This window comes from Parasteatoda tepidariorum, chromosome 6 (assembly GCF_982258835.1).
Source record: "Parasteatoda tepidariorum strain Cologne lab strain chromosome 6, Ptep-v5.0, whole genome shotgun sequence".
Classification (NCBI taxonomy): domain Eukaryota; kingdom Metazoa; phylum Arthropoda; class Arachnida; order Araneae; family Theridiidae; genus Parasteatoda; species Parasteatoda tepidariorum.
The window spans coordinates 65,220,175-65,240,602 of record NC_141760.1 but is presented as its reverse complement, the minus strand read 5'-3'; the positions used below and the strand labels follow the sequence as shown (position 1 = coordinate 65,240,602).

The window sequence follows — 20,428 nt, the reverse complement described above, 5'->3', positions numbered from 1 at the left end:
AATGGAAACAATCGTTTTTGTGAAAAATTGAATTGCATTGTTGACATCAAAACTAAAAATATTGTGTTTCAACTTAACAATACTACTTTAACTTATACTTTAGAATTGCCTCGGAGAAATTTGAATTGTTAGCAATGACTTAAGCAAGAAGTTTTATTTTAACTGACAAATACTATATTATAATTTTAAATTTTTCTATGACTATATATACTCATTTTCTTACTCTTTTCTTCGTTTTTCATACATTTTATATTTTTGTGATAAAATAGAAAACTTATAGTTGTTCTGCTTCTGAACACTGATGAAAACACAAAATGATGGGTTTCATCAACAATAAAAAATATATACATTTATTTTGCAAATTCCATATTATTAAGGTGGCGCCCTTCAGAGAATTAAAAATACAAAATTGTCTTCATCAAAGCCGATGCTTTACATCCGGCGTTCAGTGGCAGACTACTATTTCATATTGTTTTACAACACATGGCTTTAGCCCTCTGGTGGGAAAGACTTTAAAACAAAACTTACAACAGTTATTTTTCTCAACAACTGAAATTTAGAATAGTGTGATTAAGGAAAATATGTGAACTGTTTGCAATTTCAAATTAATATTGAAATGTACAGGTTTAGAATTTTCTACAGTAAAAAGTTTTCGGAACTTCAGTATTCAAAAAAGTATACAAAAACTAGACGATAAGAACGTATCCAATGAGCGAGCAAAGCGAGCATTGGATTGCGAAGCAATCCGAAATGAACTGTGAAAGCAGTTCCGGGGGTTGGTGAGCGCCAGCGAGCAGGGGGCGAAGCCTCCTAGTATTGTTTATTTCTTTTATTTCAATATGCATACATTACCTTTACTAATTAAGCATCATTGGCGTAATTAAGCCTCAATGGCATCGTTTTTTTTATGTTTCTTCTAAAACAGGGTTCCCATCTCTTTTAACAAAGAAAAAAATTAGCTCTCTTAAGGACTTTAAAAAAAAATAAGGTTTTTTTTGAAAATTTAAGGACTTTAAAAATAGTATGATTGTTTATCATCGAATATACATATACCACCAACTTTCTTTAAAAAAAAGTCAATGAATAAAAAAAAATAATTAAAGACAACTTTCTTATAATGTAAGCACTGATATAATTGTATTAATTAACAGGTCTTTTTTAAGAAAATATATTTTCAGATTGTTAAGAGTTAACGACACGTATGAAACTAATCCTCATTTCATTTTTAATGATTTCATTAAGATTCAGGTTTGCATCAAAAAACCAATAGTCCTCAGGTTTTTGTTGAAAAACGTAGGTGGGCTGAGATTTTTCAAACCCTAATTATTACAGATCTGTTACTTTTTAGTATATTCATGAATTTCAATGTTACTGCTTCCGATAAATTTACAGTTACTTATTACACAGCGAAATATTATATTTTATTTAATTCTTCAAGATTTTCGGAAATAGTTTTCGTTAAGGATTCTAGTTCAAAAAAATTTTTACACTCATTTTCTTACGGTTTTACTTTGTTTCTATAAGCATATGAGTTACCAGTAGAACTGAATTTCTTAAATTACATTAATTTTGAAGGCTAGTGTGGGTCTTCTACTTAGGTACTTTAAAATTGCCCCCCCCCCCAAATCACTATCTCATCCATGTGCAGTGTCCTCTTCGTCCACACTCTATTCTTATTCTTTCTGTAGAATGCTTCACTCTCCTCAAAGAGTGCCATTCTAAACACAAGGCAAAATATGCTAATTAAAGAACCGATATATTAGTGAAAGATCATGCCTTCTTCCCCTTGCTGTGCCCCCTCACACACATTCCTTCTTGTCTCTCGAAAATGCTCTACCCTCAATGCATATTCTAAGGCGATAAAAGAACGATTTTTTTTTTGTTTTAAAAATTGTACTGAAAAATTGTTTATGAGCTATACCAAAGCTAAAAAATTAAGGACTTTTAGGAACCTTCTACCAAAATTAAGTAGTTATAAGGGCCCTTATTTTCCAAAATAAAAATTAAGCAGTTTTTAAGGACTTTTAAGGACCGTGGAAACCCTGTAAAAGAATTAGTATCACTTTTCAATTAAGTTTGCTTTTGAATACCTAAATATTTTTTTTCTAATCCATTATTGCTGATTTTCAATAAGTAATGTTTTAGAAACATGTTTAAAAGAATTAATATAAAAGTGCCTTGTATCAGTATAAATTAATATACCTCTAACAAAAGTATAATTTCGGTGACGTGAATAACGCGTGTTACCACGAAATGCTCATTGAATTTTTCTGACATAGCGAATATAAAATAATTAAATATTTAAATTCGTGCCATAAACTATTTTTTGATCAAAAAGTGCTATAAGCCAGCTTATATCACTGATTTTATCTATAAATATAGGAAAAATTGAATCCTTGAATTTAAAACAAAGGCTAGATATCAGAAATTTAATCAGAAACTTTTATTTCGTTTTTCGCTGATCCCATTAGGATGGTTCGTCGTAGAACGTTCAAATGTCGACAGTGATCTTCTTCGTGCTTTGAACTATCAATATGCCAAGTTTCATAGCTTTCGGTCGGTTGGTTTAGGAGTCTATAAAGGACATACCCACACACAGAGAGACATTCATTTTTATACATATAGATTTAATATAATTACTTTTAATTTGACTTAATGAAACAAAAGTGCAAAAAGTCTAAGAAGTTACCCTGTCTAGTTGCAAATAATTAAATAAATGAATTTAAATTTTAAAAAAAAACGTAAGTAAATAATTGAGTAAAAGTAAATGTATAAAAATAATAAAGTAATAAAAGCATAATAAATCAAAATAAACAAATAAAAATAAATTAAAGCAGCAGCCATCATACAAACAAAAAAAAATTAAACCGCCCGTTCCTTCTTCGATATTGGTCAAAACTAATTTTAAGATTTCTTAGCTCCCAACTGTCTGTAATTAAGTATATACCTGAAATAAATCATAGCAATAATTATATTGCATAGTTTGATGTAATTAACGGAATTGCAATGCGTTTAAACAGTTTGAAATCATTAAAATTCCGTTTTTTGTGCGTATAATGCTTAGATACAAATAAATACAATTCCTAATTCCCAAAATCATGCTGAAATTCTTCCTAAACTCAAGATGAAAGTAATGATCTGAAACATGTTAATTATGTCGAATTTTTAATGTTATCTACATATCAAAATGTGCAAAGGATCTTCGCTCCCCAACAAACATATTTCATAATGTTTGAATGATAGAATGCAAATTTTTCTGGGTATGAAACTAAACTATAAAATATTCCTGAAAAATTACAGTTAACAGTACTGACAAGCACGCTTCCATTATTGTTATAATGGTAAGAAAGTAAAAAAATGGAGAAATTTCGAACCCTTGCTCTCTTGGAATGAATCAATCAACCCTCTCAAAGAGTAGAATTCGAAGAAACTTCTAAGCAAGACAGAGCACTAACCCCTGTACCACTCCGTAACGGAGAGGTGATTTTTAAACCAGATCTAAGCATTTCAGAAAATCAGTATTAATTAATGAGAAAGAAATGATCATAGCTGCCTGTTGTCATTAATTTAGACTACATTTCATGTAAGTAATACCATACAGCTGTATTCGTTATACTAAAAGTTGCAAAGTGTTGTCAAGGTTTTATTTAACAGCAATATTTTTTTTCCAAATTTTTAAAGTAAATAACATAAGGTATTTCAAAATCACATCTTCTTGAAACAAACTATAAAATAAAAATAATGCATCAATAACTATGAAACAAAATGAATTAATTCTATGAAAGAAAAATAATACCTCAATAAAGCATTTATTGATTTAAAAACTTAATATAGGTTTCAATTTGGATCAAATTTTAGAAAATAAAAAAACTAATCGAGAAAAAAAAAAAGAAAACAACTCCGTCATTGTTTTCAGTATTATCAAAATAAAAATAATAAATAAATACATAACGTAAAGGTTCATTAGGAAATTAAATTAATTATCGTAAAGTAAACCATAATGAATTTTTTATATAAGAAATGCCAAAGTTGGTTACGTGAAACAACATTACTCGCGAACTTGTACAATGATTTTGATTAATGTTATTTTCAATGTTACATAATTATTTAAACGATGAAAAAGTCCTTTTTATACTTTGCTTGGGAATTGAAAATATTCGAAACTAAGAATATTTTGCCAAACATAATCCATTTCATTAGTTAATCCCTTAAGTATGACTTTTTATATAAATGGGAATACTCATTCTGAATACAAAATTGCCATCTTTCAAGGAACGTAAAAATTGAGTATATGTTCCTGCAAAAAACAAGACATTTTACTGTAATTTAATTATGTAAGCTAAGTTAATATATTACTTAAATAATTAACACTGAAGGTCAATTAAAAGCGTGTTAAATGCAAATTTGAATTTCCTTATTAAATAAGGTTGTTTTTTAGTTGTTTGCAAGTAACTATATTTTCATTATGGCATTGTTTCTAATTTTATTTAATTATTAAGTAAACTGAGCTATTTCAAATGTAGAAAAAAATTAGCTTTAATTAAGAAAAGAGAAAAATAATTTTTTAGTAAAATTTAATTTTGTATAAGAAAAACTGTAAATTACATGATACTCATCTCATATTTAACTACACTTTTTTACTTAAAACAGAAAAATCTAATTTAATTAACTGAAATATGGTTTCTTAATTTCTATTAAAATCCCAGTTCTATTAAAATCCAATTTCACCAAACATTAGTTACATATAATTTTTCTAAACCAAGTGAAAAAGAAAAAAAAGAAGATGGTAAAAAATCTATTTTTAATGTTTATAAAAACATTTTATTCTCTCTTAATTATATAATTTATTAAGGACAATGAAAAACAAATGTGAAATATTGTACATATATATTCTCAGAAATAAAACTGCTCTGTATTTCGCTAATTTTGAGAATCATTTTTTTATGAAATCATATGATTTTTGATTAAACGTCAACTCTCAAAAATTGATGACAAAAGTGTTACATCAACTTTGAACCTCATAGCAATGCATTGTGGGTAATTGACAAAAGTGTTACCTCAACTTCGAACCTCATAGCAATGCATTGTGGGTAATTGTTAACTAGAATGAAGAAACGAGAATGAGGACTACACGATCAAAAATAAATTGACGAAATAATCCGACCGGTGCATATGGTGGGCAAAAGAATTGGTTTTCTAGAGAGAAGATCCCGGGTTCGAATCCCGCTTCAGGCAGGGGTGTGATTTATCTATCCGTTTTTCGACCCTTCTCGTGTTATTGGGGTGTTATTGATCCACTATTATAGTGGAGTATAATATTTGTAAGTCATAAACGCAGATTTTCACTTTTGTCATCATACTGCCATGTAGTATTGAACAATTGCTAAGAGCTGCAATTTAAAATTAATTGAATACTTTCATCTATTTTTCTTTTATGTCTCATAAATATTGCTAATTTATGACTGAAATGGGGTAGAAGCTATCATGCTGTCCTACATTTATTAATGAATAAACTAATATATTAAAAAGCAAACAATATACAAGAAAAATAAGTAGGGTGACCTGGGGTGATTCCTGATCAAAAAATGCAAACATCTATTTTGTGAAAAAACTATTCAAGATAGAATTTTAATATTTACTGGAAGTTTGAGGCTATATGAGATGAGTCCTATGTCTCCTTCTTTTATTTGGAAATCTAATTAGAATTTAAAAGATTTTAAATTTTTAGTGATCAGAAATTTCCCCTGGTCTTGATCATTTCTGGAGTAATTCCAGATCACTTCTGGGGTAATTACTGATCACCAGTTTTTATTGTAAAGGGGCTGTTTAAAAATAATTATATAATGGTAATTAACAAATAAGACATCAAATTCAAACAAATAAACCAAAAAGATATGTTTAAGCAGCTAATAAAACTATTTATTTAAAAGCAAGAAGAAAGATTAACACTTTAAATTTTCCAAAAATCTTTGCATCATGCCATACATTTTAGGCAATCAGCAAACTCATTCTCCTGTTCTGCTGAAATATAAGAGAGTTCCCACATGGGTTAATTTTGCTGGATTTTTTAGCTTCATTAAGTGAAAGTGTAAAGTAAAGTAAGGTATGTCAACTCAACAGCTCTGGCAGCAGCTCTCACATTGAAATTTTCATTTTCAATCATTAAAAGAAATTCACTAATTTTGCTTTCTAGAAGCTTAGTATATCCTTTTTAGGCTAATAATTTCTCACCATATTTATACTAAGCTGATTCATAAACTTAAAAATGTTTCTAACAATGTACACACATAAAATTAAGATAGAAGCAAGGTATGACAAACCAGAAATGGTGCAAATCAGAATACAGTCTTGTATACCATTAAAAATTAAATTTTGTGATGAGAGTTAAAATATATTTGATAGTTGTTCCAGTTAATAAATATGAACTGTTATTTAATAAAAGACAATTAGCTATTTATTAGCTATATACTATTTATAAGGAGAAATGACAGTGATCTGGAATTACCCCAGTGATCAATAATTACCCCATCTGTAAGGGGCAACATTTGATACAGTTTTCTATAAACAATTATAATGTTTACAGTAGATGTGAAGCAATTAAACAAAAGCTTACACTATTTCTATATCAACAAAATATAAAGTGACTCAAAATATTTATTATTAAGAGAAAGAGGGGGATCTTTGCAGAAATGTGCACATTTTGAAACCCATATTTGAAATTGAAAATACAGAAAGCAGTTTAAAAGATACTTATTTTGTTAGATAAAACAAAAAGCTATTATTAAGTAAATGTAGTTATACTTTAGTAAAGTGTACAAGCATTCTTGTCCATGTCTCAAATTTAAAAAAAAATTTTTTTTTAAATATAACTTAAGTGATCATTATTTACCCCAGAAACAGAGTGATCGTGAATTACCCCGGGTCACCCTATCATGATTTTATTCATTTGTTGCTTACTAAATTATAACTTCCAGCTTGCTATTGAATTAATATCTAAACAAATTAATATGATAAAAAGACTTACACAAACAACTGTATTATATGCAACTGTAAATAAATTATGTAAGAGTTTTAAATTTAAATAATGAAAGTACAGTTTTGAATGGGATCTAGTGTATAGATTTTAATTTTACAAAACATTTACACGAAAAAAAGCATGGCACAGTGCAAAATTAGGATAAAGTGAAAATGTTTTGGAATAAAATTCTAATCATATAAAAACACCTTACCATTTCATAGAATTAACATAAAATGTTAACTTATCCATAGATTTTTTCTATTTAACGAAGCAGTAACACATTAAAAATGACTCTTCTCTCACCATATCTTGAATTTTAAATTAAGTTAATGACTTAGTGATGAAATAAAATTTAATTGAAAACAACACAGTAAAATCACGAACGGTAGAATTTTATTGAAAAATTTATATGCTCTTCGTTACTACTTTGGTACACTTTCAGAAGTAGGATAACAGACGGAATGGTAAAAACAGAGAAAATTTATCCCAACAGAGGTTCATCAAACAAAAATAATAAACATACAGTTAAAAGATAAAATGATAGGAGATAAAAGAAATTCAAAAAATAAAAATTTCCGAATATTAGCTTCCAAACATCTAAAATTTTCATAGAACACAAATTCCAAATTGGCTTTTCTTTGAACAACAAAATCCCTTTCTCGAATCTCAAATAACCAATTCAGTACTTTTAAAAATAGGGAATATTCAAAATGTTATGCCAACCTGGACTGTCATTAATAGGACAAACTAAATAAGAACTCGGACATCCTTCGAAGTACAGCAGGGCTCTGTCAGGAACCATGAACTCCACTATTTATTCCTTGCAAAGCATCGCTGGACAGAAAGTTGAAGGTTTGATTTTTTTCAACTAATATCATTTATAAATGTATTTTGTGGCGTCCATGTATTTTCCTTCAACAGCTAGCTGTATCGAGCGAGAGCACGCTGGGCATGTGGAATGTTTTGTTTAACTTAAATAAATGTTTTCTTTAGTTATTAGAGTCTTAAGTCTTATTTCCTAAACACAGGATAGTTCCAGAGAGTTCACTAGATGAAACTACATATTTCATGCATTGATCTAATTTTTGAGTGAGTTTCTTCATCATTGAAAAATTGCTAATGACGCATTGAAAAATGCAATGACGCTAATAATTGCATTATTTTTCTTAATCTTCTGTCATTTTAACTTTTAACTGCATATTTATTTATTTCGTATGCACTGTGGACCAGAAGACCAACTAAAATATGTGTAGGCAGTTTTAATATCGCTCCAATTAAGTATGCATAATCATTCCAAACATTATAATTTACTTTTTGGACCAACAAGAGTACAATGTAGTGAAAAATATGCTTAAAAAAAATTTTTAAATGTAACTTTTAAATTTATGTTTCAGAAATATATATAATAATTTCACCTTACTGTTGCATTTTTATCAGAGCAATTATTCTGAAATTATGGTACAATTTTTCAATTTGTTGGACTAGTTAATACTCCTTGACAAACTTATAGTTTATATCCTATCATTTGACATTTTAAAATGTTGGAATCACTTTTGAAACTTATCTCCAAAAAGTTCCACGAGGTAATTAGCTAAACTTTTTTTTATTGTCTTCTTTAACGTTTCTTCTTTTGAAAAAACCTGCCCCGTTTTGCCCATATTGTAAAGGTGCACTAAATATACCGAAAAACAAAAATTATGTTTTTTTTTCTTCATATTTTCGCGTTATTTTGTAGTTAATTCACGTTATTTTGTGATTTTACTTCGGAAATATAATTTGCTTTTCATTTTTAATATAAAATTACGAAAATTGTTATATTTTCATTGCTATATTTAAACGCAGTGTATAAATTTTTTTTCATTTTTCTCCCGTATTTCAGCTGCCATTTTGTTTGTTTTTGTTGGTATTTTTAGTGTACTATTTTAAAATTTTAACTATGTATTCAAATTACCTGCACATAAAAACCTCCAAATTTTGAAACAAATTTTATCGAAATACTAATTTTGGCCACAAAACCTTGAATGCTGGCCCAGTGTGGTATGGCTTAACCTCTGTCGGATTAAGTAATCTTTGTTTTTTACCATTTCCTGTCGCTTATCGTACTGATAAAACTGATTAAATGCGAAGCATGCATATGGTTTCAATAAAATTTTACCATTTGCGATTTTAAAGTAGCTTTTAAAGAATTTTATTTAATGATATTTTAGTCATATCTTGACGTTTATTTATTCTTAACAATTTCTCGCTGATTAGGTTGTTTAAATGCCCAAAAAAAATTAAAAAATAAATTGCTTAATTTGGTAACAAGAAATAACTTTTGTAACTTAAATGGATTTTTTTTCTAAATGTAATGTAATATACTTATGCGAGTTATTTTAAATGGGCATTTTCATACTGTACGTTTGTCTGTCTTCTCAAAATTTATTTCTGATTAAATTTTTAAAAAAAAATTTTTTGAAAGATGATAAAAAAAATTATTTTATTGTTAAATACGCAAAAACATACATATTATTATTCAAAAGTCTAAACGCTTGGAAATTTAATATCATTCGAGTCGCTTAAACTGAAAAAAAAGATTGATTTGAATAATGATAAAAAATTGCCTCAGCGTAAATTGCTCAATTTTTTTTCTTCAAAATTCTAAAATGCGTGAAAAGTCTAATTTTAAACTATTTTTCAAAAGATGCAGTTCTCAGAATTGTATTGATTCCATTTTATCCAAAAAATCAATAAAGAATCTAAAGTACGGTGCACTATATTTCTCAAATTCTGATTGAGTGTCAATTTTGTATTTTATATATGCGAAAGATATTGCCAAGAGTAAGTATCTACAATCAATTGGATAGTGAAAATTAAATAGAGACGAGTAAAATGATATTTAGAATTTTCCACTCCGTCTCTACCCCTTTAAAATTTGAGATGTGCCAGGGGAAAGAGGCATTTTAAATTATTTAATCACGCACATTCGGTAAGAAATTCTACTTTTCATATCTACCTTGACATTTTACTTTTGACCTTTATCGTTTCTTCCGAAATCGATGCAGGCAATTTTTATGAAGAAGATCTCATTTTCTTATATAAAATTCACAAACTCTTCGCGCAAAATAATTCGTTTATACGAACACCGTTCTTTCAATTTCGAGGATAAAATTTTTATGATTCTTTTCAACAGTTTTTTTAAATTAAAGGTACAATAATATTTTGTCATGAAAATTGCGAAAAAACTGATGTAGCTATGCCGACCGTAAAAGTGTTTACAAATAAAATCTAAACCCACACTGAGATTTTGATTCTGAGGTAATAATTTTTATGTCAATCTAAGGAAAATTGCAAGATGCACAGACAGTAAAGAAAAAAATTAGAATGTAATTTATATTATTTATTATTAAAAAAACAATATCTGTACTTAAATTATAAAATAGGAAAAAACTATGTTTTTTGCAATACATCTCATTTAAAAAAATAAGTAGTATTTCCTCTTAACTCAGAAATTCTTTTAAAAATAAATAATTAATAACTCAACAAACAAATAATGTTGCGTCACATCCAATTGATTTCAAGATTTATTTATTTATTTTTCATGTATAAACTTTTTTATTGGGTTACACAGATCACAGTTCAGATTTAACTTAAACTTCAGAACAGCGCTACAATTTTTTGGTAGTTTTGATCATTCTTTTTCTTTTTACGCGTTTAAAGAATAAGAGTAAATATTATATATTGATTGCTTGTTTTCAATTTCATCATAATAAATCTTTTCATTATAAGAATGAAACTTCCCGAGAAGAATTTAGCATTTCTTACTTAATTCTTTAGCATGCATTTCTTTACTTAAAAACAAAATAAATTATAAAAAAAATATTATACTTTCTAAAGTCATTTATTTATTCAAATCTCTAGACTGTTTCAATTTCTTTACTTAGCATTTTATTTAGTTTTGTATTCAGATAGATCCTTCAAGCAAATAAATAAAGTTGAATTTATGGAATTATTTTGCATGTTTTGAAAGAAAGTAAATATGAAAATGCAAGAACTTGGTATTTTCTTTATTCCACGTTTCTGAGAAGAATTCGAACACTTCATTTTTTGCTTCGTATTGTTTTTATGTAGCAAATGAAAGATGAGCAAAAAGAAAGTAAATGAAACAAAATATAAGATATTCAAAAGTCATTTGAATTCTTAAAAGTAAAATAATCCGCTCGTAACTTTTGTTGCGCAATATCGATGATCGCAAGAAAACTAAAAAGTAAGCAACATTTATCAGAACAGATAAAATTGCTTAACGGCTTGAATTTAAATTCTGTAAGCAGTACTTAAAGTAATTACTCGTAATATATATCTCAATCAAATATGTATAATTGCATTGTAAAACTCTAAATTAATTATAGGATGAATAGATTTAAGTTTTCTATGCTTAAGCATAAGGAAATAGTTACGCTATAAATACATGATATTTTTTTAAAAGAAAGCGAAACATAAATATTTATCCAATTGAATATTACTTAATGTATATTTTACAGAAAATTCAATTTTTACTGTATTATTGCCTAATATTTTTACATAAGCATTGAATCCTTGTTTTCGATGACAAAAATTGAAATTGACTGAAGATAAAATTTACCAATTTTCAATCTATAGTAATTCGACGGAATATTTATTTGAATTTGGAGTGTTCTAAATGCTTTGTTATGATTAAGAAAAACATGCATGATTTTTATAGCAAAGACAGTATGCTGAGATAAAAAGTATGGTCAAAACTACCAGATTAAGTAAACATTTACAGTATTTCTGGTTCTATAGGAATACTAAAAATTCATTAATTTTACATCGAAGTACTTTGGTATAGATTTTGGTAAAATTAACAGTAAAATATGGTTTTATGATAAGTGTTAAAATTTGGTAAATGTGCTAAAGTTTGATAACTTTATCTTGAAACCTTTAAGCATATAGCATAGAAATCATTTAATTGATTAGATTTACTTTTCATTTTTGTGTTTCTTTACTATATGTGTTGAAATTAGAACTAAAATTTTGAAAACCCGGATTTAGAATTCCCGGTTAATCGTTTTGCAATATGTAAGGAAAATTACCAAATGAATGGTTTAAATACCGTAAATTTTGTTTTCTAACCAACTTTTTTTTTTATACAAGAAATGTCACTAATATACAGCGTGGTAATTTTACTACAATTTGTTTTCTCCGTGTAAATTATAAAAGGGATATTATGAAAATAATATTATAAAATAGGTTATAAAAATAATCATGCCGTGATTTTATGTTAACTATTACTGTAAAAATTACGGTATATGAGATTGTTTTTAGTTTCGAAACCTGCTCTAGTAAAACCGGCTCCTGTAAAAAGAACCTACAACTTGAGAGTCGGTATTTTTCACTTTAATTTAATTATGGATTTTTTTACAATGTACTTCAGACCATACAAAATTTATCGGAAATACAATGTGAATGACAAAATCAACTTAAATAATGTACAAAATTTGCAAGAACAATTAACTATAGCTAACTAAACCATTCAAAACTTATCGGAAATACCAAAAAGATGAATAAAATGAACTTGCGTTTAGTAATAACTACTCTTTCAATAAACTGAGATTTTCACCAATTTATTTACGATAACCTTCTGATTTCAGCAATCCTAGCAATATTCCATTATCAAAACCAATTACTAAGAGATTGTGCAAATGGCTATAATATATTTAACATTGATAATGGATTATGCAAATGCTTCAGCTTTTGCATGTTATAGTATATGCAAATAAACAACAAATCATAAATTGTAAACATATAATTAGATATGATGATATATTGAGCGAAATATTTGTATCGTTTGACATTTTCGTTGTTCGACAATTTATGTCCATGTAAACAATGAAGTTTATATAATGTAGACAGATAATTAAATCGGACATTTTGAGTAACTGAATAAATATAATCAATGTTTACAATAAGTGATTCAATTAATGATAGTTGATTGCTTTTCAAATAATAATTACGTGTGTATTTTTGAACTACAACATTTAATTCTAATAGGGGCTTTAGATAAAAATATTAAAGTGCTTGCTTATGGTAAAATAAATCAAACAATTAAATATGTTTGTCACTTGATTGATCATTTTACAAGTTGAAAAACACGTTTTATCCTTGTAATTTAAATTGCTTTCAAAACAGTATTTAAAGTTATGAAACAAAACCTTTATCATGTTTCATAAATCTGAAGAATGTTAATGTGGAATAAAAGTAAAAAATAAATAATTTTTTATTTAATTTAAACATATATTGAAGTAGGTTTTATGTTTTAAATAATTTTATAATTATAAAGTTGATAAGTTTAGGTGCGTTGCCAAAAAAGAAAAGTATTAGCAAAATATGAGTGAAACTTTCAGAAATCTTAAGAAAGCTTCAAATATATAAAACCCATAAAATAAGTCAAAAATACAAAGAAAACACGTAAAAAAATTTTTTTAAAGAGAAGAATATATATATATATATATATATATATATATATATATATATATATATATATATATATATATATATATATATATATATATATATATATATATATATATATATATATATATATATATATATATATATATATATATATATATATATATATATATATATATATATATATATATATATATATATATAACGGAAAAAAAGTCTTCTGAAATCTGAATTAAAATTATTTTTAAGAATTACATTTTCAAAATTCTAATTTACTTATGATCACTGTGAATAAAAATGAATTTCTTAAACTTCGATTTATAACATTTATAAATAGATTGATAATTGATTTCATCCAGTAATAAAATAAATTATTAAAAATTTCCTAAGCTTTTCTCTAGTTTTATTTTTGGAAAAATAATATTTCCCATGAGATTGTTAGACTTACGAGGGATGCATATATACATGGCTACAGTTACATCTAAGCTCTCTCTGAGTTCTTTTTTTTTTCTCTTGCCGAAGAGAACTCTTTTATTTTCAGCGAAATGTTCTTCATAAACTTTTTGAACTTTCTTAACAGTTTTGCTTAGCTACTCGTGCATGCAATTAAGTATGCTAAAAGCCCTTCATTTATGTATAATTAAATATTCATTAAAAGTACAAGTAATTCAATATATAAAAATGAATATTATATTAGAATAAACTTTTGCAGGTGAGGAAGCATTTTTGAGGCACTTAACTTTTTCTTGATAAAATGGAGCAATGGAGCAATTTAATATTTTAAATATTCGAAAATAAATCATCAGAAATTGTGAAAGTGATAATTTATTTACAAGAAATGTGCACGTATGAGTCTATTTCGTTTAACAAGTATTATTCTAAAAACGATTGATTTGAATGGATAAATAGGTATTTTGAAATGTTTGAGGAAATAAATAAAATTATTCAATTGCAAAACATTTCGTTTTCTTCAAATTTAAACTTTCTTTGAACGTAAATTTAAATTAAATTGTTTTGTTAAATATATATGATACGAAATAATATATTAGTATGTTTATCAACAAAAGTGTTGCCCTAAGAAAGAAAATTCTAGTAACATTACCATAATGCATGGTAAGGGTATTTCCTGTAAAAAAAATATTCTGGCAACGAAAACCATTTATCAAAATCATCAATCATTAAAGCCATTCATTTGGTAAATTTCAGTTCATATAGCAATGATTTACAGGAGATTCTGGGTTTCAAAATTACAATCAATTCTTCCCACACATTTATGGAACTGAAAAGTAAATTTAACGGAACAAATGCTAAGCTCAAAGGTATCATAATTAAAAAAAATTCCACATTATCTAAATTTTTCTCTCAGATTATAAAACCATATTTTATCGTAACCAAACTCAACACCAAAATCCTTCGTAAAATTAAAGCAAGCTTTTTGGTGTTCCCACAGAGATCGAAACATAGTAGATTTTACCATATTATGATAGTTTTGATCTTACTCTTTTTTCTCAGTGTAGATATTCTTCATTTAAATACAAATTCTATATCACTTTGTTCAAATTTTTCTTCCATACTCTGTTTAAAAATGTCGCGTGAAATAGTAAACAAACAGAACTTAATTTGCATGTCTACATTAAAATAGTCAAAGAGAATTAAGCTAATGTTTTCGTTATTTTAAATATTGTCCGCCTTCGGTAAAATAAGAAATCGAAAGTTATCGCAGCCGATATTTTATAAACAAGTGAAGGAAATGTTCTAATGGACTTTTCTAAATCCTTTCTAGTATGGATATAATCACAATCTTTATAAACAGCAATTCTGTTTAATGAAACAAATATAAACGGTATTTGGATAATTCTACCGTTTATATGGTAACGTTTACTGGAAAAACTGGTTTCCAAAATTATAGCTCTTATTAGTTACTTAATTTAAAATACAAAACAGAAAAGTTAATTCAGCCGAATAAATTGTATGATGCCGTGCAAATATTTCCACACTTAACAAGTTTCATGTAAAATTATCAAATTTTTCCACACTTACCAAACCTTATCGCATATTTTAAAACCAATTTTCTTTCGCTAATTTTACCAAAATCATTTCCAAAGCTCTTCGGTAAAAATTACGGAGCTGCTTGGTTTTTCCATAGAACCAAAAACACGATAAATTTTACCAAATTCTTTTTTTTAACACACTTTTTTTAACAATGTAGAGCATACAGCATACTTATTGGGATGCTTTACTTTGAATTTTAATTTTACTTCAAACGCAATACCTTCGAATTTGTTGAAGTGTCGTAAATATAACACTAAAAGAAAGTTTATTACATATGTAAAATGTTGATACACTTTTTCTGGCTGTATGATAATTAGAAAATAACAAGCATATCCCGAACACTTTAATTTGAATCGTGATGAAGGCACATGTCGTGAAAACAATTTTTTTTTATTAAAAACTTACGAGCTGAATTTTAATATTGAGAGCAAAATTTACTTCTCTTTTTAAATATACAGTACGTAATTTATAAATAACAACATCCATGTAGTAATTAGAAAATAAATATGAAGTAATATGATATGAAGTAAATAAAAATTATGGTTGCAAAAAAATGAACTTTTTATATTTTTCAACTTAAAATGTTTATTAAACTCTTAATAGCATTTATTGATGATTTACAAGTAAACGTTTTATAACAAATGAGTTTTTCATATCATGTTTTGAGTTGATGATTTCAGTTGTTAATTTAAATCCATTTTCTAACTATTTTTATTTACGATAATTAAATCTTTGTCGTTTCTAAAATTTTCAGTTGAAACAAAATCGCTACTTTATTCGTGAATGTTAATGAATAAAAGTATTTGTTGCTTTTTTTTTACTCTTCCATAGATTAGTTCTTGGAATAATAAATCATTTCAATTTGACAGTTCTAATTTTCAGACGGTTTTAATATTTTCAGAACGAGACCTTAGATTATTTTTTTCTTAGTTCAAAAGTCAGTTGCTATATAGCCTAGTTATCTAAAATAAAGGAAATTTCCTCCTTTTGGAAGTTTAAGGAAAGATGGTATTAAGATTACACATAATTCAGTCTATTTTTATCAATTTTAGTTATGGTTGATTAATATACAGACTTTGCAACTTATTGTGCATGCAATCTTTTAATTCACAATATATATATATATATATATATATATATATATATATATATATATATATATATATATATATATATATATATATATATATATATATATATATATATATATATATATATATATATATATATATATATATATATATAATATATATATATATATATATATATATATATAATATATATATATATATATATATATATATATATATATATATATATATATATATATATATATATATATATATATATATATTATGTTTTTAATAGAATATAAAATTTCAGGATGTTTACTTTATATTTGTTTTGATGTTTACATTATTCAGCAAATAATATATTTTTACATTACTTGATATTATTCAAATACTCATTAATTATGAGTTAGATGGAACAAGATTTAATTATAAATAGGAGCAATAAAAAATCAATAAATATATGAAACCACCTGTTACGCAGCAAAACATTAAGATATAAAAAAGAGAACTTACTACGTCAATAAGCTGTGAAAGCCGGAGACCCATTTTAACTGTTAACCTGTCTGAGTTATTGCCAACAGGTCGTATGAGGGAATTATAACCATTAATGAGATCATCATAGAGTCTCTTAGTATCATCATTTGCGTGGATCGGGCATAAGAGCAATAAAACTGTAAACGAAAACAAACGCCTGGAGAAAATCGATCGAACCATTTGTTTCGGGTGCGAATTTCATTCGATGCTGCAATGAATTTAAGACGATAAATATTACGTCCAATAATGTCACTCTATGCAAATTCACGGTTCGAAAAAGTAAACATTGTTCGGCAATTTCTTTTCTTCCGGGGAAAACTATCGTCTGCAGCTTTGGAATATAGCATATCGAACTCGGAAAAGAATCGTAATCGAATTCCTCTTTTAGAACTTAAAAAACTTACTGCTTTTCCTGCATTCGGCAGTAAATTTTAAGAAATTTTTAAGAATTCAACATAAACACGTGCATAAAACTGTTTTCACTACGCAGCTTTTCACCATGGGAAGAAGGGATAGATTTCCCAGTAAAGCGCGCCAGAGTGTCCTTCCAAAGGACGCGCCCTCTAACGGAGAAAAGACGGCATTTTCTTTTGGTTCTTAGTTTCCATCATTATTATAACTTTGAACAAGATTCCCATTCATAAGTAATTAATTCGTTATTACGGTCGTTATTTTGATTGCCTATGATTGAGGTAATTCGAAATGTTCGCGTGCTCTGAGAAGTGAAACACATATTCTTTTTGTAAATTAGTCATTACGTTGAACCTTTTATACTTTTCTTTTCACATTTTATGCTGGAAAAAGTGCATTTTTTGTCATACATATTTACAAAACACGTTTTTTTGCTTTATTTCTTATTTTAGGCATAAATGATTATTTGAGGTAATAAAGAATGCTATATACAGCAAAATAATAAACACATTCTTCTGTCAAGTGTTCTGATGTCATAAATTGTTTAAATGGGGATTTTTTAGATGATTAACAGGAACTTTAATGACAAGAAAATATATATATATATATATATATATATATATATATAACGGATAATTCTACGTTATGTATATATATATATATATATTGCCCTAAATTTCTTTTGTTTTATCAATGGAGAGAACAAAAAATTTACACTTGTATATAACTTTGAAGACTAGTGAATATTCAGCACCAAATATGTGTGGAAAGATTTCCTAGTGGTTATATATTGTTTAAACCAATTGATTGGCAAATTGATAATTTAAAATAAGACAATTTAGTTTTTTGTAGCAAAATAAAAAAAATTCTTATAAGGAATTTCTTAATGGCATTAAATTCTATAAATCAGTTTTTTTTAGTGGAGTCGGTAAGGCATGAATCAATAATACGAAAACTGACCCTACCTTTCAGAAACTAATTATAATATCACTTTGAAATTGCTTAATTAGAGATATTTGAGTTTTTATCAGTTGTGTGCTGTTTTAAAGTTTTGTCGTTAACAGGAATGCTTTTTGAGTTATGTATGATTTATGATTAAACATTTAAAAAAAAATTAAGGTTCTCATTTCATAAATATTTAAAGGAATTTCTACCAAAGACATGTATTGACAGTTATCACTGTGTAAACATGTAAATATTCTGCGAATAAAAAACTAAAGCAATATCTTGTTTAGATGCTGAGTAAAGGTACATCGAATAAGGTCCGTTTTAGCATTATTGGCATATGTTCTCCCCTTAAACACATATTTATTTTACAAAAGAAATTAGATCTATGAGCAAACATATTTTGCATTTTTTATTTCACTATATAATTTGTGATGTACAACCAATTAACATTTCTGTATTATCCAAATGAATATGATCTACGTTAATCCCAAATTTGTAAACTGAAAAACTCCCAAATTATACCACAGAAAAATTCGAATTTGTGACATTCCTTTAAAAGAAAACAGCCGTGTATGCGTGAAAATGAGAAGAAAAAAAAACACTTTTCGGTTTTCAAAAATCTAATCCCGGTGAAGTCTGTCGAAAATTCGCGATAATACTATGAACGATAAAATATCTATAAACGACAAAATAATTCATTTTGATCTATATTTCAGTGAATTAAAAGCTATTTAACAATAATATTTCACATTAGTTCAAATGAAGTTGAGAATAAATAAATTTTAAATCATTATCAACAGCGTGCCGAAGCGCTTATATGCCCGCGGCAAACTTCTTGATTAGAGACCATGTTAGATGCCTCTGTAAAAAAAGAGAGTATTTATTGTAGAGGATATGAGAAATTAAATGCATAATTAATTTTTTTTTGTACTGTTACTTAAAATTATTCTAAGATAAAGCATATATTATTTTCAAAGGAACATAACCTTAAATTATTTCTTAAATGCACAGAATATTTAAATTTTAATATTCCAAAACTTCATTATCATATTTCTCATACCTAAAATTCATATTAAATTTTTTATAAAATATTTTGTTTGAACTAAATAATTAAACGTTAATAACATGACAAAAAAAAGTAATAAATTTCAAATTTCAGTGCCTTTTGTATTCGATTGGCTAGATGCCTGGTACTACGCCTTCTTCCACTTCATTTTAAATTATGTAAAGTAATTTGGAGGATAAGATAAAGAGATGCGTGCCAAATTATAAGATGATTAAGGCCTACTTATAACATCACAAACATCTTAACCCAGTTTAATATCACAAGCAATTGACCTTCGACACAATATGTGCAGTGCTTATAATGATATAATTTAACTGGCATCCTTCCTTTAAAGCCTCAAAGCTTACCGAATCTGTATATGGATCTTATTTGGCTTACTTGTAAGTAACTGAGTAACTAGCTGAATAACTGAGAAGTCAACTGATCACGATTGATTCACGCAAGTCTCTGTAACATTTCAGTGACTTCCATAGCCTTAAATCATAATTAGGTAAACTTCATTCGCTTACAGGTTATTTATTTATATAAATAAATCTAAGCATACTATGGACGTACATTGAATTTTCAATTAAAATCTAAATTCGGAGGCACAGCAACAAGGTATAAGCAAATTCCACTAATAATCTTTAAGTTTGACAATAATTGGAACGAAATATTTTTCTCTAAATTTTGTAATATCATCTTCCTTTAGGTTAATATTGGCGGATTTGCTTAATAAAACATAATCTTGCATTAACTGTTACTGAAACGCAGATTTTTGATTGGACAAACTAAATCTCAAGTGGTTAAGTGGTTAAAACTTAATTAGAAATATTCTCATGCGCAAAAATAACGTGGGATGTTGTTTTGTATGAAAAA

General features: G+C 26.8%; 1 protein-coding gene across 1 annotated transcript in view; it reads right to left on the bottom strand.

The window, feature by feature from the left end:
- The window catches only part of LOC107439542 (acetylcholine receptor subunit alpha-like 1), a 131,287-nt gene extending 113,619 nt beyond the window's left edge, over nt 1-17,668 (bottom strand). The window contains exon 1 of the mRNA XM_043050920.3: nt 17,125-17,668. Coding sequence (XP_042906854.1) covers nt 17,125-17,325 — 201 coding nt within the window. The 5' untranslated portion in view covers nt 17,326-17,668. The remainder of the gene's footprint in view (nt 1-17,124) is intronic.
- Between the last annotated feature and the right edge of the window lie 2,760 nt (nt 17,669-20,428).